This window comes from Syzygium oleosum, unplaced genomic scaffold, assembly GCF_021117445.2.
Source record: "Syzygium oleosum isolate NSW1041296 unplaced genomic scaffold, Sole_v2.1 Sole_v2.19, whole genome shotgun sequence".
Taxonomy (NCBI): Eukaryota; Viridiplantae; Streptophyta; class Magnoliopsida; order Myrtales; family Myrtaceae; genus Syzygium; species Syzygium oleosum.
Genome location: NW_026607503.1, coordinates 6,363,358 through 6,384,409, shown reverse-complemented (window position 1 = coordinate 6,384,409; position 21,052 = coordinate 6,363,358). Strand labels below are relative to the sequence as shown.

The following is a 21,052-nucleotide window of genomic DNA, read 5'->3' as shown; positions in this document are numbered from 1 at the left end:
GAGAGTCCGCCCTCGCTGGGCGAGCGAGGGGCGGCCCTCGCCCGGCTCAGCGAGGTCGACCCTCGTCCGACGCCGGCGAGGGTCGACCTCGCTGAGTCCGGCGAGGCCGCCCTCGCTCGCCCGGGCGAGGCGAACCTCGCCCGACGCGGCGAGGGCCGCCCGGCCGGATCTCGGCGAGGCCGCCCTCGCTCGGCGCCGGCGAGGGCCCCCTCGCCGGATCCGGCGAGGCCCGGCGTCGGCGAGGCCCCCTCGCCGGAAAGGAAAAAAAAAGAAAAAGCAAAAAAGACGAAAATGCCCATGGACTAAATACATTGGGGTAAATGTGTCACAAAAAGCAAAGTTCGGGGTTTTTGGTGTCACAAAAAAAAGTTCGGGGTAAATGTGTCACAGATGGCAAAGTTTGAGGTTTTTGGTGGTTTTTTCCCTTTTACTTATTAACATTAAAGTTTAGTCCCAAAACAGATATAATTCCTAAGCATTGGCACAGTGACCAAAGTCTCCATGAAAAATACACTCTCCAAGCCCATCTTCCTAGACACTAGGGCTTTCAAACTTGGGACAAATTCGAACATGCACCTGCTTCCATTCGCACCCACGAAGTTCAAACTCCTTAAATTTGATGGATTTCACGCAAGACCCACGTGAACATCATCCAAGAATTCACAGTTGTCCTAATGCAGCGACACCGAGTATACGCCATGACCTCCGATCCTTCGCTCAGCGACCAAAGAAGAAAGTGTTGCCATTCCCACTTTCTCAGCCTGCCTTTTCTTCTTCTTCCTCTACTTCATCTTCTTGTTCTTCTTGATTTTGACTTTGAAAGTTTCAAGTGAATTCACAACCGCAATTTACCCGAACCTTACCTTATGAGGGGCCGAGAAATGCTTAGAGGCAGCAACAATGGCTGCTTCAGGCGCGGTTTGCTTGGTGTGATGCTTCCTATGATCCGCTCTCACTGGTGAAGCCAAGAAAGAAAAGAAGGTCTTGAACCAGGGTATGTTTTTCCGGTCGCCCCTCATCTTCTTACTCAGATTCTTGTATTCAAACACCAGCTGAAAATATCAATAAATAGGAAATAGGACGAGAAAGAGGGTGAAGATAGAGCTGAACTGGTGAACTTGCTTCTTTGATGGCTGATTTGCTGTACGTTTTCTTGATTTTACAAAATTGATCTCTATGTACATATATATACAGCTCATGTTACTTGATGTCCAAGGCCATAGCAATGATCAAATAGCAGAGAGACTGTACCGGACCGCCTAGAAACAGGGGAAACGCCTCAAGTTTTGACCCCAGGAAGATTCATTTGACTATCTTTTGACTTGCGGTGCAGCCGCAACTTGATGGATTTATCTTGGAAACCATCACTGAAGCTTCCTCTTCCGCCATTAAATTGGTTGAGTTAATCAAGGGCCGGCGTTTAAACAAGTGAAATCACGAAGTTTCCCATTTAGAGCAGTTTTCGTTGGCCATGTTTGCTAGTGCTACCTATAGTTTTGCCCGATGCACACGGAGATATAACAGCTTGTGTGCTAAATGCAAAGTGGTCATGTCTGTATTGATCCTGCAGAGGTTAACGAGAGATGATGCTTTTGGGTGAAGGATTGAGATTGGATTATATCTCAATTTAAAGGGTAGATTTAGGTTATCCCATTGAGAGTTGACCCAATCATAATTCACAAGTGTCTTCATTTTTTCCGTTTATTTTTTCTATTTACCGGGGAGCGGCGGCACCCCCACCATGATCATCACCATCTCCCCTCAACACGATATTACTACGATTGAGTTCTAAATCTTTTTAAAATGTTTAAAATCAAGTCCTACTCTCATAACATGGCTGATGTTTCGCTGTCGAAAATTGTTTAACATGAGAAACTCAGTTGTTCACTTGTTGAAATGCCGGCTCTTGATTCACTCAACCAATTTAATTACGGAAGGGGGAAGCTTCAACGATGGTTTCCAAGATAAATCCATGAAGTTGTGGCTGCAGCGAAAGTCGAATGATATTGCCTGCGTAATAACACAAAAAATGAACTAAAGTCAACCAAATGGTACTTGTGGTCAAAACGTTCAGGCGTTGCCTATGTTTCAACGCGGTCAGGTCCAGTCTCTTTGCTAATCGGTATGCGCTATAACCTTGGACATCAAGTAACATGACCTCTCTCTCTCTCTCTCTCTCTCTCTCTCTCTCTCTCTCTCTCTCTCTCTATATATATATATATATATATATATGTATATACATGGAGATGAATTTTGTGAAATCAAGAAACACAGCAAATCACCCATCAAAGGAGCGAGTTCACAAGTTCAACTCCATCTTCTCCCTCTTTCTCGTCTTATTTCTTACTAATGTTTTCGGCTGGTGTGTGAATACAAGAATTTGAGTAAGAAGATGAAGGGCGACCGGAAAAACATACCCTGGTTCAAGACCTTCTTTTCTTTCTTGGCTTCGCCCATAAGAGCGGATCATAGGAAGCATCACACCAAGCGAACCGTGCCTGAAGCAGCCATTGTTGCTGCCTCTAAGCATTTCTCAGCCCCTCACAAGGTAAGGTTCGGGTGAATTCCAGTTTTAGATTCACTTCAAATTTTCAAAGTCAACATCAAGAAGAAGAAGAAGAAGAAAGAGAGAGGCTGATAAGGTTGGAATGGTGTCATTTTCTTCTTGGGTCGCTGAACAAAAGATCAGAGGTTGTGGTGTGTACCATGTGGGTCTTCTGTGAATCCCTCCAAGGCCAACGAGTTTGAGTAATGAATACAATTCTCTTTCCATAAAAAAAATAAAAAAAAATTCGTGGGCGTGAATGGAAGAAGGCGACTCTTCCAATTGCTCCCAAGTTTGAAAGCCCTGGCGTTTAGGAAGATGCGCTTGGAGAGTCCAATCGCCACGGAGACTTGGTCAATGTCCTTATGCTTAGGAAATACGACTGTTTTGGGACTAACAGTTATGTCAGTAAGAAAAATGGTAGACTCATTAAAACTGGTGCACAAAATTGATTTACAAAGTGATGTGTCTGTTGTTTGTTCATGAATGTGACTTAGTTATTTATGTGTCAAAAAAGCGTAGGATGTCTATTTGAAAACAATGACATAGTCTATCTTCTGCAATTAAATGATTATCATGCAAGGGCAGTAGTTCATCTGTGGCAATTTCAGCTTTAATTTCATACGTGATGTAACACATCCCTCTTCAATCACGAAGCTATTTTAAGCATAGCATTTATTAATGGTCTCACATGGTACTGTGAATTTGTGAAGCGCGTGAAGCACTCTGGTTTTGCGATTCCCAACGGATGTCCCTCTTCATATCTCGATCGACAATTGATTCAAAAACTTTTAGCGGAGTTGCATAACGATTCCGGTGGACAAATCGGTACCATTTGACACAATAAGCACATTCTATGAATGCGAACTTCGATTTCTAATGTACTCTCCATAATCACCCGCATTTTACATTGTAAACATTATCAGTAGTGAAAACAACATACTGATGATATATTTACCTTAAAATCAGAACTAGACCTATTTTTTGGTCAAACATAAGTAGATTCTCAATATGGGTAAGTGAGCAACATACTGAGTTATCCAGAAAAGGAGACAAGAAGCTCAGTTCTAGCTACAATGACATCATAGAACAGCACAGTCAGAATAAACAGTAGAGGACTTTTAACAACTTTTAGCAACAGTTAGAATATAACAGTAGAAGGGGGGAAGAACAGCAGAAGTGCCAAAAGTTGTGTACGGAGCTCACTTTGGTGCCAAAAGTTTCATTTGGATCATTTAAGTGCCAAAATTTTTGAAAAACGATCAATTAAGTGCCAACTCCGGTCAGTTTGGCCGGAAATCCGACGTGGCATTTTTTTTATTAATTTCTGAAGCTGATGTGGCTCGCCGGAGATACAGTCAGCACGTACAGTCAGCATTTTTTATTTTAAATAATTTTTTTTCTTTTTTCCTTTTTTTTTTCTTTTTTTCTTTTTTCCTTCTTTTCTTTTTTTCTTTTCTTTCTTCTCCCTTTGGTTACCGCCGGTGATCGGAGGCTGGCCACCGGCCGCCTGGCCTCGCCCGGACGAGGCCGCCGCCGCCGCCCGCCAAAGGCGAGGCCCGGCCGACCTCGCCCGGGCGACGGCGGGCAAGCCCCGGCGAGGTCGGGCAAGCCCCGGCGAGGTCGGGCAAGCCCCGGCGAGGTCGGCCTCGCCTCGCATGGGCGAGGTCGGCCTCGCCTAGCATGGGCGAGGGCGAACCCCGACGAGGTAGGCCTCGCCTCGCATGGGCGAGGCGAGCCCGGCGAGGGCTCCCCTCGCCAGATCCGACGAGGCCGGCCGTCGCCCAGGCCACCGCGGCCTCGCCGGGCGTCGCCTTCCCCTGGGTGACGTCCGGCGGGGCCGCCGTGGCCTGGGCGACGGCCGGCCTCGCCGGATCTGGGCGAGGGAGCCCTCGCCGGGCTCGCCCTCGCCCATGCGAGGCAAGGCCGACCTCGCCGGGGCTTGCCCGCCGTCGCCCCTGTGCGAGGGTCGGCCGGGCCTCGCCCTCGTGGCGGGCGGCGGCGGCCTCGTTCGGGCGAGGCTAGGCGGCCGGTGGCCGACCTCTGGTCACTGGCAGTGACCAAAGGGAGAAGAAAGAAAAGAAAAAAAGAAAAGAAGAAAAAAAAATTCAGAAAAGTATTTAAAAAATCAAAATATATACGTGGAAATGCCACGTAGACTAATTTTTAAAAAAAAAAAATCCAACTAAGATTAAAAATTTAATTATAAATGTCACGTATTAATTTGGCCAGAATCTCTCGCCATTGGCACCAAAGTGATCATTTTTCCTCCGATTTGGCACTTAAGTGATCCAAATGAAACTTTTGGCACCAAAGTGAGCTCCGTACACAACTTTTGGCACTTCTGATGTTCTTCCCCCACAGTAGAAGCAAGGATTTCTGCCCATAGCTGAAGGGATTGCAAGACGAGATATGGTTTTCTAGCTATGATCGAATCACACCAAGGACTACCAAGACCAACCTGAGTTGCACTCCTGCAGAAAACAAACTGCAATTGATGCACTCATGCAATGTAATCCCTACAACAGAGATGCTCCAAAAAATTTGTGTGGTTGTAGGTCTTGCGGACCCATCCACCTCAACTAACAATAAAAAAAATTGGTTAGTAATAAAATTTTTAAAAAATTGTAAGCTGCTCCTAAATAGACCTATACAGACCTATCCATATCAACTAACAATAATAAAAAAAAATATTTGTGTTGTTGGTCTTGTTGGTCTTGCATTTTTCCAAAAAAATTGCTCGGCTTCCAACACTTTCATGTTGAGATCTTTACATCCTCCTCTTTACCTACAGTTGGATAACAAAATAAATCAATTAGTCAAGAGAAAGTCAAGTGCAAATAAGAACACTTCTAGGACAAAGTGAAGGGCAGATGGATATCTGCATTTTCATGCTTTTTATAGATGACAACGAGCTTGAGATGTTACCAAAAATTGAAGCAAGCAATTCAACTGTCTCAAGTTGTGATTTTGATGGGCCCAAAAGAGTGCTTTTCACTGCATCCTGTGAACATGAGGCTGATGTATAAGCTGCAAGGGTTGAAGATGCTTATGCTACTACAATCATTGCCACTGCCGCTGATATTACCGATGGATTATTGCAATGATACCTATTATGGCCTAACCCACCACATTTCCCATAAATGATTGTAATATTTTGTCTCTTCAACTTTGTTCCACAAGCTCTTGTAGAATTTTTTTCTTTCTTGTCTTCAATTTTTTATAAGTTGTTTTGTTCACTGACTTTGTTTTTTGTTTCTTCTTTTTGCCAACTTGCTTGGGCACATCCGGTGAAAGTAATGGCTCTCTAGTAGGCCATGTATCCATATTATCTACAACATGCACAACATGACTATAAGTTTGTATGAATGTTTCCTTACTGAAACTTGTGTGGATCGATTTTTTAAGCTCTTCTTTCATTTAAATAATAACTGTTCTTCTTTCATTTATATAATAAATGCTCTTCTTTCATTTATATAATAACTGCCACAGCATGATCCGCTGATGTCCCATCTTCTATAGCTACAACATGTCTAATATTAATAAATCTTTTGTCTTTTGTCTCCATATGGGCCACTCAATTCATATTTATCCTCCCCATTCAGGTACGAATCTATGATGCTGAAAATTGTTTTTGAAGATCCGATATCTTCTGGATATTAGGACAGATTACACTAGTGCACTTAGCCATCCCATAAATTCTCTCCTTCAACTGCATTATTATAGCTTCAATCATTGTGATGATAGGCTTATCCCTAGCGTCAATGATGCTTTTATCGAAACTTTCACACCAGTTGTTCAAGAAAATGTCACATTTTGAGCTAGTCCAGAAGCAGGACTTGCTCTGTAGCACAGGAGGCCTATGGAAAACCAATCATATGGGCCCAAAAGAGTGCTTTCCACTGCATCCTGTGAACATGAGATTGATGTATAAGCTGCAAGAGCTGAAGTTGTTGATGCTACTACTATCGTTGCCACTGCCGCTGATATTATCGATGGATTATTGCAATGATACCTGTTATGGCCTAACCCACCGCATTTCCCATAAGTGATTGTAATAACAAGCTCTTGTAGAATTTTCTTCTTTCTTGTTTTCAATTTTTTATAAGTTGTTTTGTTCACTAACTTTGTTTTTTGTTTCTTCTTTTTGCCAACTTGCTTAGGCACATCCGGTGAGAGTAATAGCTTTCTAGCAGGCCATGTATCCATGTTATCTACAGCATGCACAACACGATTATAAGTCTATATGAATGTTTCCTTACTGAAACTTGTGTTGATCGATTTTTCAGGCTCTTCTTTTATTTATATAATAATTGCCACAGCATAATCCGCTGATGTCCCATCTTCTACGGCTACAATATGTCTAATATTAATAAATCTTTTGTCTTTTGTCTCCACATGGGCCACTCAATTCAAATTTATCCTCCCCATTCAGGTATGAATCTATGATGCTTAAAATTGTTTTTGAAGATCTAATATCTTCTGGATATTAGGATAGATTACACCAGTGCACTTAGCCATCCCATCTCTTTGCTTATAAATTATCTCCTTTAACTGCACTAATATAGCTTCAATCATTGTGATGATATGTTTACCCTAGCGTTAATGATGCTTTTGTTGAAACTTTCACACCAGTTGTTTAAGAAAATGTCACATTTTGAGCTTGTCCAGAAGTAGGACTTGCTCCATAGCACTGGAGGCCTTTGGAAAACCAATCATATGCTTTCTCATCAACTGCCTTCAGCTCTTCCATTGCCAAGTCAAAATCACATACCTTAGTTGTCACGGTAGCCTTCCAAAGAATCTTGTTTAAATTATACTCCTTTGTGATGCAATTTGAAGTTTTCATAAAGATGCCTTAAGCAAAATCTATGTTTTGCTTTAGGCAGTAGATTTGCTAGTGCTTGCAACAATCTCTTATGTTTGTCACACAAAAATGTCCAGTACGTTGAATTTTCACAGTACGTTGAATTTTCAGGGTCCGTAATCCCCAAGTCTTCTGCAATCAAACTAATAAATCAGTGTCGTGTCTTGTATATTTCTTGTCCGACAACTGCCCATGCAAGGGAATACATTTGATTGTTGCTATCTACGCCCATGGCTACTAAAAGTATACCCATGTAATCTGATGAAAATTGGCAACCATCAAACCCCACAAAGCGCCTACATCCCTCTATATCCCTCTATAAAGCCCCCTCCTGAATGCATCTAGACAAATGTAGACTCCCTTAAACTTGAATTAATCTTGACATTGCTTAGTCTTGATTATACATGTGGATCATGGGTTGGCATCAAAAAGTGCTTAGCAATAGCTCCTAATCATCCAAAATTGCTCCTCCTCATTCCTTGTCATCATACTCATTTTTGTTGCCCTAGCTCTATAAACCATTGTCCTAAATAACTTCAAAACATTCTCAGAGTCCATTATTTTTCATTGAAGCACCCCTTGTTTCTCAACCTATCACAGTACTTGTTTGCTAACCATTTAATGCTTTATTTGAGGAACATGTAGAGCTCTATTAAATGTATGTACGAGATTGAAGGTTTTGACTTGTAAAGTATGCTCCCTTTGCACTTTGGAAGCATATATAAGCCAATCACAGCCCTCAAAACACATTGCCTTCAACTTATTAGGTGTATTCTTAAAAAACCTCACATTTCTTCCATTTTTTATGGCATGGTTCCTAACAGCCTCTTTAACTCTTCAGCATTACTAAAGCACATCCCTAACTTAAAGATAAGATTTTCCATATCAACCTCAGCATTAAACTCAAGATGTGTACACTCATTTTCACTATTTATATTCAAGAAATTTATATTATCAGCTAACACATCTTCGTACAGACTGATGTCTCCAACGTCCATATCCCTCTCCATTGAACCATCACCACCAACATATCTTACATTATCTTATGTATAACTCATCAACATCGGTAAAGGCAAATCCATCTTCTTCAGCACCCTCAACAACCTTATCAAACCTACTATCATATATGGAATAGTTCACTTCTTCACACCCCTCAATTGGTGCAAAATGAAAGCAAAAATAACGTCAATATATTTTCATGCAAAACATGCACACAAAAAAAACATAGCAATAACAGTAAAAAATTGCAATGCATCTGTACCACACTATGATTAATGAAAGAAAACTAGTCACACTAGTGACTACATACCACACTTTTATTGGATACCGTTTGTCACAAAAAAATTGTGCATTATGGACTTAAAATGTTTTCGGCGTCAATAGAACTTTCGCCTTAGGTGAGCCAACAATGGTAGTCCAAGTACCAAACTTAGAGAATATATACCGTACGAAAAAGAAAACCAGTTCCGTTCAAAGCATTTCTTGGGTTCCTATGACTGTTATTGGCTTGAAACTAACGCAACTAACTTCTAAGTTTGGTCGCTCAACTCATGTCTGGATTCTCTCTTTCTTTTTCAAAACACAAGGCTGAAATACTAACCTATTAGGGAGACCTAATTGTAGATTTACTAAGAAATTGTAAGGAATGTTAACTAGCACGATCCAGATGCATCTTGACACAAAGATTAAATAGTCTTTAAATTAATAACTTGGGAAGAAGAATTTCTAATAAGAAATCTAACAAATTGTTGCTTTAGAAGTTACGTCCATTATAATGCGCAACAACTACAAGAAACAAGACGCCTCCATTTACTAATAACTAGTGCGAACAAAAATTACTGAAAACAAGACGCCTCTATGTTCTGACTCTAAACTCATGCGCACATGGACTTGAATTGATTTCGACTACATGTGCTTTCACCAAACTTCCTCCTCTGAATACTTCTCCATTAGAGAACCAAAATCCGAGTAATTATTGCTTTTATTTACATGTTTATCTACTTTCCCCGTAAGAATCTATATGGGCCTTTGAATTTGAGGACATGGCACAAGCTCTTGCCATTAGCGACAAAATATACACCAAGAAAAAACGAAAGGAGAGCATTAAAAATTGCAAAACAGGGAACCCCACCACAACATGTAGGACCACAATGGCAAAAAAAAAATACTACAAAACAAAAATATTCCCGCCATCACTGTCTTCACTGCCATCGATGTGATATTCCACCACATGCCCACACCTTATCAACATGTTGCTTCAACAAGCTACAATTGCTTTCTCTTGGGCAAACGAAGGATCGGTTGCACAAATTTGAACAAAACTGACCTCAGTTGAATGTGAGTGTAGATCGAAGTATATGACGAACCTAGGAAAGATGATGAAGAATCGATTCCCTCATATTACATACGAGTGTCTGAATAATGAAGAGGTGGCTTTGCACGAGCTATGTTTTCTTCTTTGGAAAGAAACAAAGACAGAAAAGAAAGGAATAAGATTTGAAAAAACGAAGGTAGGGTTTCTTGTTTTTCAGTTCGTGCTCCATTAACAAAGAATTTGGGTGCTACAAGTGTCAAGGTAGAAGAACGTAGAAGAAGAAGAAGAAGAAGAACGTGAAGAATTTGGGGGGTTTTTTGTTTTAGGGTTTGTTAGTTTTTATCTATATTTTTTGGACAAAATTGCCCATATTCTAGCCACCGAAAATGTCACACGCTTGCCGGTCGATGAACATTTGGCTAGCCTGCCAGTTCAGATCCTTATTTGAAATTGGTTTAGCCACTTCATATTCTTATTTAAAAAAATATTCACTTTGAATCCTTGTTTGAGAAAATAGCCTCACTTTGAATTCTTATTTGGAATCTTTCCTAAATGTCAATTACTACTTATAAGTGAAAATGACGACTATAAATGAATTACGACCCATAATGGATATAATAACCTTATGGTAAATTTAAATAAAATAACGATAAATTCCATGAAAACTACATTCTCGATTTGTAAATTACAATCTCATAATAGATATAATTAACCTTCAGGCCCTAGTTTTTCTTGCTTTATGGTTTGGGCCTTCATGGCCTTCGGCTTTGTCCTTGGACCCCATTTTGTGTACTTGTTCGATTATGAACATGATCTTTATTTATAAAAATAAAAAAAAACTAAGCATCCATTTTTTTAGGGTTAATATCATGAAAAATCTCAAATTTGTACACCTATGACAAATTTACCCCCAAACCAATTTTTTGACCACAAAAAACCCTAAACTGGTACACTTGTAACAAATTTACCCTCCATTAGTTTCCGTTAAATTTTACCGTCAAATTGCTGAGTTAGATGATACGTGGCCGTTGATGGGTACAACAGTTTTGGGTTTTATCCCTCCGTTATTCACATGTTTATCAATTTGTGATTTTTCGTGATCTTAATCCAATTTAACAAAGGTTAAATTTGTCACAAGTGTACCGGTTTAGAGTTTTTGGTGGTCAAAAAATTAGTTTGGGGTAATTTTGTCACAAGTGTACTAATTTGGGGTTTTTTGTGATAAAAAAATTAGTTTATAGTAAATGTGTCACAAGTGTACCAGTTTGGAGTTTTTCGTGGTATTTGCCCTTTTTTTATTGCTTAACAAAATAAATCATTTTTTTCTTTACTTTTTACTCGAAACTAAAAGTACAATACATATTTAATCAATCTCTGATAAATCAAATGGAGACCGACAGATTTGCAAAAAATTTAATCATTCAAAACACACCTTTGCCAACTTATAGAGGATAATAGTAATCAATTATCATCGATCTCTGAAAAAATACAAGAGAAAGGTCAAGTACTGGTACTTAAATAGAAATCTATATACGCAGGCACGTGATTTGTACTAAGTAGTTTTGTAGGCGTAATCGACTTATGATAGAGCTTCAGATTCGTCATGGCGTGATTTAATACTACACTCAAACTCCACTTGCTTTTGTACATTGCTAAGGACTCTTATGGTCGAGACGTGTATAGTATACGAGAATAAGAACGGACTTGACAGATCGCACAACCATCGTGCTGGCCGGCAACACATCATTTGAATTTCTACCCTATCAACTTTCGATGGTAGAATAGTAGTCTACTATGGTGATGATGAATGATGGAAAATTAGGGTTCGATTCCATAAATGGAGCCTAAAAAACGATTACCGCATCCAAGAAACCCAGTAGGCGTGCAAATTACCTAATCCCGATACCAGGACACGATGCATGGCATGGGCACATAGTCCATTGCCATGATGCACAGGCACTGGATTCACGATCACATCAAGTGAATCCATGATTAGGGTTGATCGTGAATTTTTTCGACCTCCGCTTCCGAAGGAGCGAATTGGAAAGATTGAGATAATGGGCTTGAAAATCTGGTGGCTCAGCTAAAGTCAAGAAATTACAAGAAAGAACATGATGAATTTCATTTTATTAGGTGTAATTGAATTTGCAATTATAACCGGTTTCGCTCACCAACTTTCATTTCTAACCAAGCCATATATTCAATTATATTCATCAACAGAGCTACCTAATTGTTTTTTAATTGGCTTAGATCCACCTAATTTTTACTTTTAGCCATCATTTGCCAATTTGGTAGATGTCAAGATCTACATCAATTATTGTGCCTCTTTTTTCTATGTCACATGTTCTAGAAATGACTGAAATTCAATTTTAAAAAAAACACCCAAATTAGGGATCACCTTTGACGAAGACGGTGGAAATTTACGAAATAAAATACGATAAAATTAATTGTGAGGCAAATTCGAAGAAAATGCAACCTTCACCAGCTAAAGTAAGTAGTAATTGATTTGAAATAAAAATATAGGTTTAAATATGCTTATAAGATTATTATTGCTCAACAAAAATTTTCTTCCACAAATTCACCGAGGGATAAGTAACATGTGGATAAATATGGTTACACAACTATTTTTAAAAGTAAGATTTTCCAATTTAAGGGAAAAAAACATAAAAAAAATCCATATGTTCACTATGACATATTTACCTGAACTAGGGGTGAGCGGTTCCATGTCCTGTACAAGGCTCACATGAAATCTGGAACCTACTAATGGAATAGATTTCTCATTTTTTGAAACCTGAAACCTACCCTATCACAGGTTCCAGGATCTACCCAGGTTCCAGCTATATTATTAATTGAACAATTGCAATACCTTTAATGACCACCAGTTGCTGCTACGATCTACTGACCATAACTTATATTTAAATATACAAAAGAATATAAACATTAACAAGTTATAAAATGAAAGCTCAAACTAATGGTTTCAAATTATACACTCATCATTTAACGTCATGGAACACCGCAGGATCATGCGAAGATATAGACCAAGAATAAACACAAAAAACTTGTTTAAGGTTTTATGCTCTAGGTTCTAGGTACGTGGAACCTGGAACGTGAAACCTACCCGTCGAAATAGGTTTTCACTTGGAACCTACATACCTTGGAACCTGAAACCTACAGGCTTCCACCAGTCAGGTCCACATACTTAAAACCTGAAATTTATCCATCGAAATAGGTTCCCCAACTTTTAAAACATAGAACCTACCCTGCATACCTTGGAACTTGGAAGATATAGGTTCCTGCTAGTCAGGTTCTACCTTAGAACCATGCTCACCCCTACTTTGAACTTATTTTGTGATATCAAAAATCTCGAACTATGCCAACTGTGACTAGGGGTGATCAGTTCCCTGTCCGGTTCGGTTTCTAAAATTCGGAACCAGGGACTAGACCGGTTGGTCCTAGAACCAGGAACTGATCACTTTTTTTTTCCTACTATTTGTTGCCATCTTTTCGTGTTGAATTAAGTGATATGTATGTAGTAATCCTCAAATTGAAAAGACGAATCACAAAACATGCTTCACTTAGGGTTTAGTTCACATTTTATTAATTTTTTTTGAAGAAATAAAAAAAATTAAAAAGTATATGTAGTCGGTACGGTCCGGTCCGGTCCGATCCGATCCGGTCGGTTCCCGATTTGGGCAGTCCATTTTGCACACTGCTAACTGTGACATACTAATCCTAAATTTTTTCTTCGTGCGATATATTTACCCTCTGTCAAATTCCGTAAGATGATTTTCAGCCAAAACGGCAGTTTTTTTTTTATTTCACTTAAATCAAATGGTCGTCGTATCAATACCGTATACCTTCCGTAATCTATACAGGCAGATTTTTAATGGTATTCATTGACCGAGGGTAAATGTGTTATACAGGTATAAATTTAAAATTTTTAGTGTTGCAAAAAAAGTTTAGAATAAATATACATCTATATTGGTGTTTATAACTTTATGGTGCTTTTTATCTCAATTTAAAGTTGAACACGTAAAAAAAATTTATCCGGGCAATGAGTTTATTAATTCTTTTTTAGGTAAATAATAGTTAGTTTTTAACTCATGGGACCCAGCGGTAAATCCCTGCGCCTTTTCGGGTAGTTAAAAAAGGAAAAACCTCCCGAAGCTTCGGAGCGAGTGGGACAGGCGACCTGACCAAAGGGTTTCGCGCCCCGGGGGAAGCCTCGTCGCATCTCAGCCCTTCATCTCCCACCGTGGCGAGGAATCTCGGCCGTCCACCGCTCCCGGCGGCCGATCGCGCCGCCGCCGTCCGGCCTCCGCCGCCCTTCGCTCCTCCGGAGAGTAGGCTCGACGCGCCGCCGAATTCGCCGGAGAATCCGAACCCGGGCTAGCGTAGCGAGTTCCGATCTTCGAATTCGATCCGATGTCTGAACCGGAAAGTTGCGTGATTGCGATTGCGTCTCGGTCGGCGACGATGGGTGTCTGCTCGACGGTGGTAAACATCGGCATTTCGTCCCTTCTTCGTGCTTCTGAAGACCCTTTAATGCTCGCATTTGATCCCTCTGCGTGTGTGTGTGTGTGTGTCTTGATGGTGGATCGTAACTCATTAGTTGGGTTTAAGTGATGGAATTTCAGTTTCTTGGCTTTTCGGAGTTGAATGATAGCCATTAATGGAATTTGTGAGCATTGAGTTTCATAACAGTTTCCCTCGCTGTGTAATTTAAGCGTCGGAGTAGTGGACTCATGCTATTGCATTTCACTGTCTTGTCTTGTCTGGGAGACGGCTTGTTTTTTGGGCTAAAATGCTGAATGCCTGGTTTCAGATAATATGAATGTCAAGAGAAGCTGAGATATGGATGATCAATGAAGGGTTTTTGGTCATTTGGCAGTGAGACCTGCTTCCCCACTAGCTCTGTTGAAGGCTGATTCAAATGCAAGAATCCTCTGTCAGGTGAACGCTCTTGTGCCTCTCTTAGTACTTAGATGTCTCCATTTTCTTTCTTATTCTGATATTGGGTTTTTGAGGTCTCTTCGTTTTTTTGGCACTAATGTTGTAGTATGCTTTGTCCGGTCATGACATGCCTTGTTTTTCGTTTTTCTCGCTGAAATGGTATTCCTGTTTCTGAGTGTGAGAGCGGTGATGGGTCGAGGTTCTCTAGATTTTAATACAATTCTGAGACGTAAGTATAGGGACATCAAGGTGTGAAACAGTGAGCAACTGACTTTTCCAACCGGTCAGAAAAGAGCACAAACTATATGTTTTATGCATGTACTGGAGATGTGATGCGAAGGTCATATAGAATTAAACTCGATTCCTTCTCGGGCTAAACCTTATGCAGTTGTTTGTGCCTATTTGCCTATAATGCTTTTGCCCTGTTTCTGTTTTCCTCTATCGCAATGAGAGTGAAAATGCTCGTGGTGCAGTGTATTACTTATTTGGAACTTGGAACGTTTCCCAAGAACTTTGAGATTTGGATAAACAGACTTTAGTGAAGACTGCCTTAACTTGGCACTTTTGGAGAAACTAGTTTAATTTCAAAGAGGGCGATGAAAGATATGTGGTTTATTAAGCCAACCTAAGAAGGTGTTCCTGTCACCTTAGGTTTTATGCTCTGTGGAGTTCTACAATGGGATAGGTCATATAGCTACTACGCATGTTATAATCTACATGGATTGAATATGCTCCAGATCTCTTTCTCGTTTTTCTTCTTTCCGTGTCTCTCTTTTTTCTCCTCTCTTTTCCTTTTGGGGGTGGGGAGCGGATGTTTTAGGGGCTATTTGTCATGTGAGTATATTCCACATTTCTATTTCCATCCTGATTTGAGAATGACAACACCCCATGAAAGTACATTTGGTTGATTTTGAAAACACCTCGTGTTTTCATTTATTAGCTGGAGAATTGATAACACTTTTTGTCAGTTTTCACTACAAAATGAAAATTTCATTCTGCACTAACCTTGTATCCTCTCCAGCGCCTTCCACATTTCTGAAAGCCAGGAACAAAGAAAAATTTCTTGGATAGTGAGATCTCTTAATGATTACTCATCTAAAACCTCAAGTCCCTGGTGCACAAACGAACACATTAACATAAAGAGCAAAACAAATCGACACATACGAGAGAGAGAGAGAGAGAGAGAGAGAGAGAGAGAGAGAGAGAGGAGGGTCCTTCAGTTTGCTGGAGAGATGAGCTGCTTGAACCTCGATGATTTTGTGAGAAGAGGAATCGCTATTGCCATGTTAGTAACGAAACTTCTGTTTCCAACTAGGGCAATAAAGATGAAACATGGATTTGCTACTGGAATCGCAAAAGCCTTCTAAAGATACTTAAAGCAAGGAACCAAGCTTCCTTGAAAATTCCTTCTTTAATGAAAAAATAACAAAGAAGAAAGAGGAATGCAAAAGAACACAATCCAAAACAAATGTTGTCAATGGAGTTGATTTTGTTTAATAAAGTAATTATATCTTATATTGTCATTTTATGAGGCCTTTTCTTCTTTTTCCCCTAAAAATTGTAATGGATAATTTTTAGCTGTTAGAGAGTGCCAAACATGTTTTTGCAATTTTCACTTACAAATGAAAATATTCGTTTCTGTGTACCAAACATGAGGGCGAGCGTTGGTGTAGTGGTAAAAGGTAGCTCATCAGGGCATTAGGTCAAGGGTTCAAGTCACAGAAACAGCTAAACCAGGGGTGTTGCATGCATCAACCCCTCTCCAGCCTGGTGCTTTTGGACAACCTTTTTGTACCAAAAATATTTTCAGAAAACTGAAGATGAAATAAAATCGTATATAAATTCTACAATTTTCATCCATGTACTTTAACTTTTTTTCAAATCAAGTTTCGGCAATTTTAATTTATCTAATCAAGTCCATTGGGATAAAATCTGGCCAAATCCAACTAACGTGACTGTCGAAGGATGCTAGAGTTTGACGTGGATAAAACATGGCCTTCGTGGACTCTCACCATGGACAGAGGATGAGTGGGAGAGAAACAAATTAACAAAATTAAATTCATCCACCATCCATGCCTCACAGTGGGTGTGTGCATCGGCAATATTTAATCCACGTCACACGTCGGCATCCTCTGACAGACACATTGGTTGGCTTTGACCAGATTTGTGCTCGAGGGACTTGATTAGACATTTTTTGTAAGTAGTAGTATTTGATTAGGAAAATTGAAGGTACAAGGACTTAATTAGAAAAGTAAAGAAAGTACAAGGACGAAAAGTAGAATTTTTCCTTTCATTTTCATTGAAAAAGAAAACATTTTCATGATCAAACAAACCCTTAATTTCCAATAAAAATATGTCAGGATGGTTTTTTTGGCAATGTAGACTCCTAAATAGTGCGTCGATCTTGGATTTTGGGTAGGTTGACGAGACTTAAAGCATTTACTGTCTTTGACTTGTAGTAGAAAGTTTTATCATCAACATAAATGTTTTGATTTGCATTTGCTTCACCATATCTCTCTCCTCGTCTATCCTTTTTGACACTTAATATTTCTTATTCAGCCAGCTATATCCACCAGCTTCTCCAATGTAACCCTTTTTTTCTGATCAACTCTTTACTTCCCAGCATTTCTGATCAGACGTAAGATAAACGGATCAGATTCAACCTATTACCAAGCTGAAATGATTTTCATACACACAAAGGTATCCCAGATTCACTTGTTGCTGGCATTTGTGGTGGTTGTCTGTTTCAGAGAGCAGCTCTCTTCCGCTGCCACCTCAGACACCAGTGGATGATGCTTTACTTCTCTTCCTTCTGTTTTTCCTGATCTGGACATATCTGTACATAACCAAATGGCTGCTGCTGCCCTCAAAGGACTTTTGAGAGGCGAGTCTGGTGCGCATAGGATGGACAGGAAATCTTCTATTAGAAGGCGTGTTTTTGTTCAAACTGAAACTGGTTGTGTCATGGGCATAGAATTAGACAGGAGTGACAATGCTCATACAGTAAAGAGGAGATTGCAGCTTGCTCTCGATGTCCCAACCGAAGAGTGTTCATTGTTTTATGGAGATATGGTGTTGAGATATGATCTAAGTGCTGTTAGAAATGATTCTCCCCTGCTCCTTGCAAAGAACTTTTTGCACAGAAGCGCTTCCACTCCATGTCTCTCACCAACTGGGAAAGACCTTCAACGGAGTGATCAGAGTGGTCCGATTGAGATATTAGTATGTTCTTATAGCTCTGCTGGAAAGAAAAAGTTAATTAAGGAGATTGTGAAGGCTATGAAGAATGGTATTGATCCGATCCCTGTTTGTGGTGGTCTTGGCGGTGCATACTATCTTAGAAACTCGGATGGAGATAACGTTGCTATTGTGAAGCCAACAGATGAGGAACCTTATGCTCCTAACAACCCAAAGGGCTTTGTGGGAAAAGCTCTTGGACAACCTGGATTGAAGCGGTCAGTACGAGTTGGCGAGACGGGGTTTAGAGAAGTGGCAGCTTACCTACTTGACCATGATCATTCTGCGAATGTACCCTTTACGGTGCTTGTGAAGATTACCCACTCAATCTTTAATGTAAATGATGGGGTGAGTATAAATAAGTATCATATTAAGAAGCAGATCAGCAAGATTGCTTCACTGCAGCAGTTCATCCCTCACGATTTTGATGCAAGTGATCATGGAACATCAAGCTTTCCTGTTTCTGCAGTTCATCGGATCGGAATACTGGATGTTCGAATTTTAAACACCGACAGGCATGCTGGAAACCTCTTGGTTAGAAAGCTTAAAGGGACTGGCAGCCTGGCTGAAGTGGAGCTTATTCCCATTGATCATGGTTTGTGTCTTCCAGAAAGCTTGGAGGACCCATACTTTGAGTGGATACATTGGCCACAGGCATCAATCCCTTTCTCTGAGGATGAACTTGAGTATATACATAATCTTGACCCGGATAGGGACTCTGACATGCTTAGGATGGAGCTGCCAATGATCCGAGAGGCTTCCCATCGTGTCTTGGTTATTTGCACAATTTTCCTAAAGACAGCAGTGTTTTTTGGATTTTGTCTTGCAGAAATTGGTGAGATGATGAGTAGGGAGTTTCGAGGCCATGAGGAGAAACCAAGTGAACTTGAGTTATTTTGCATTGAGGCAAGGCATCGTTTAGACAAGCGAGAAGTAGCCTTTGAAGAGGTTAAGCCAGAAGATGATAACCAGTTTCAGTTTGACGCCGATAGTGAGGAAGAAGAACTAAAATGCATGTTTAACATAGAAGAGAATTTGGAAATGAAACCTTTTTGGTCTGGCAGAAAAGGTGGAAATGGTCGTATTCTACTGTCAAAGCTGGAGGAGAGCACGGAGGAGAATGAAGAAGAAGAGGGGACTGAGAATGGGAATGATAGCACTGCTTCAAGGATAGACAAGCACACTGACCTCGCAACAAACCTAGAGCCACGCATTTGTAAGTTGTCCAAGTCAGTGAAATGTGTTCACAATGGAGAGAAGAGCTGGCAGCACCTGGGCACCTGGCAGAGGACTGGCTATTTGGCTGGTACATCATCTGGAAACAGGAGTGTGAATGAGCAGCTACCTGCAAGTGGCAGTTTTGTGAAGTTGGCTGATATGGATAAAGAAGAGTGGGATCAGTTCCTTGAAAATTTTCAGGAGTTGCTAGTTCCTGCTTTCGCTAGTCGTAGATCTGCGAGTATTGGTCACATGCAGAGACAGAGGCTTGGAACTTCATGCCAATTTTAGGGAGATTGAACAATAACAGTACAATAGCTGATGTTCAAGGAGAATGTTAGTTGTCAAACATACCTGGAAAGATGAATACCTTTGCTTTACAGGTCTATCCTCTTGCAGGACCATTTCTACTTAGGATTGGAGTCGCCGCTGCATCTAATTATACTTGTGTAATGGGGAGGGGATCTGTTTTCTTTTCATCTTTCACTTTCTGTTCAATGTGTTTACATAAATAAATTGAGAATGGAAGGGTGGAACGTAGAAGGGAATTAGTGATGTGTGTGTATATATATCCAGTTATGAGAATGGAGTTTACCAGAGTTTCAATATATTTTACTTATTTGTCCAGTGCTGCAATTTACCCTTCTTAACATCCTCAGGCTCAACAGCAATGTCTGGATTCTAATGTGTGGGCACTTATAGCTTGCCCACTGTTTATACGTTGCAAGAACAAACTGCAACGATCGGATCTCATCATTTTGGTGATTCAGCCAAATGCTGGGTTGTAGACTTTTTTGTTTGTCACGTTGAAAAGTCGGTTTTCTTGCCATTAAACTTGGCGGATTAGCATCGTGAATACCCAGTAGCGAAGTTTAGATGGACTGATCAAACATTTCTTATGAGCATAATGCGGGTTCTTTTCGTTTCCCTTACGTATAGTTGCGTGTCCATGCTCTGTGTCACAACTTTTGTGATGTCCTAGGCATTGTTTTGTAGTTGGATGTACCATTTTTTCCTGACTTGCTTATTCTCCACAGATTTTTCTTACGCCTCGCAACGGCTGCTGGTGAGGAACCTCGGCATTGACAAAATCTGCAGCGATCCTTATCAAGTGATGTCTGATGAGCACAATATTTTTGAAGGTTTGCTTCCCTCTCTTCTACGGCCAATTGGAAGGAGAGGAGTGGGGAGGATCAAAAATGGGTTCGTGAACCATGGCCACTGCCGAGAAATTAGCTGCGAAGTGAATCTTCTGTCCATTTATTGCCTTCCTCTTGTTCATTTTCGTTTTCTTCTCTCGAGTCTCATAATGGGATATATAAGGTGGAATTTTCAGATACTTGTTTTGGCTGGCAATGTTTTGATGTATAATGTTGGAATGTGGTGGGGAACATTTCAGTTTGAAATAGAAGAATGCTAATCGATCAAACTCAGAGAATCCAAGTGGGGGAGATTAGGAAGTGATTGAGTTTTGATCTGGCAATCGATTAGATTGACTGGGTCCGTGGACTGCAATTTCAGACACTTTTGACATTAGAATTGTGGTGACCTTAAAGCTGACGAATTGCTAAGCGGGAACGACGGACTTTCTTACGAAGCTGACGCTCACACTTTAACATTTCTTACGAAGCTGACGCTCACACTTAACACGGGTTCTTGAAAGCCCATCCGATCACAACTTAGATTCTTGATTAAACTTATAATTAAACTTACCTTGGAGCCATCACTAATATTTTATGAGTCAATTAGAAACCAGTTATGTAAGTTGCGCTAAATTATTCTAACGCTATTTTGGTACATTTTCTCTTTAAATGGAAGTGTTTTACATGCAATCTTTATCATCTCATTATTCAGGACCTCTAACACGTGAAAAATGATCATGTGGGTGCGTAAACATGAAAATAATACTTAATAATCA

The 21,052-nt window shown here is 40.2% G+C and overlaps 1 protein-coding gene and 1 long non-coding RNA gene across 3 annotated transcripts; one reads left to right on the top strand and one right to left on the bottom strand.

Annotated features, from left to right (window-relative positions):
- Nucleotides 1–14,443: 14,443 nt before the first annotated feature.
- Nucleotides 14,444–20,306, bottom strand: LOC130140486 (uncharacterized). Its single transcript, XR_008818466.1, has 2 exons — nt 20,183–20,306; nt 14,444–14,688 (listed from the first exon to the last, which is right to left on the bottom strand). It is a non-coding gene; the product is annotated as an uncharacterized LOC130140486 (long non-coding RNA).
- On the top strand, nt 14,553–19,761 carry LOC115674006 (phosphatidylinositol 4-kinase gamma 7-like). 2 transcript variants are annotated; one of them, XM_056320006.1, is made up of 2 exons: nt 14,553–14,679; nt 17,303–19,761. In XM_056320006.1, exon 2 carries the CDS (start codon nt 17,530–17,532, stop codon nt 19,423–19,425), a length of 1,896 nt encoding a protein of 631 aa, XP_056175981.1. In that variant the 5' UTR covers nt 14,553–14,679; nt 17,303–17,529; the 3' UTR covers nt 19,426–19,761. The 2 variants fall into 2 exon arrangements, with proteins under 2 accessions (XP_056175981.1, XP_030452158.1); XM_030596298.2 differs by having other exon boundaries at nt 17,239–19,761.
- Nucleotides 20,307–21,052: the final 746 nt, after the last annotated feature.

Bases quoted from the DNA above. Each gene is read 5' to 3' on its own strand.
- LOC115674006 (XM_056320006.1), top strand. From the start codon at position 17,530: ATGGCTGCTGCTGCCCTCAAAGGACTTTTGAGAGGCGAGTCTGGTGCG.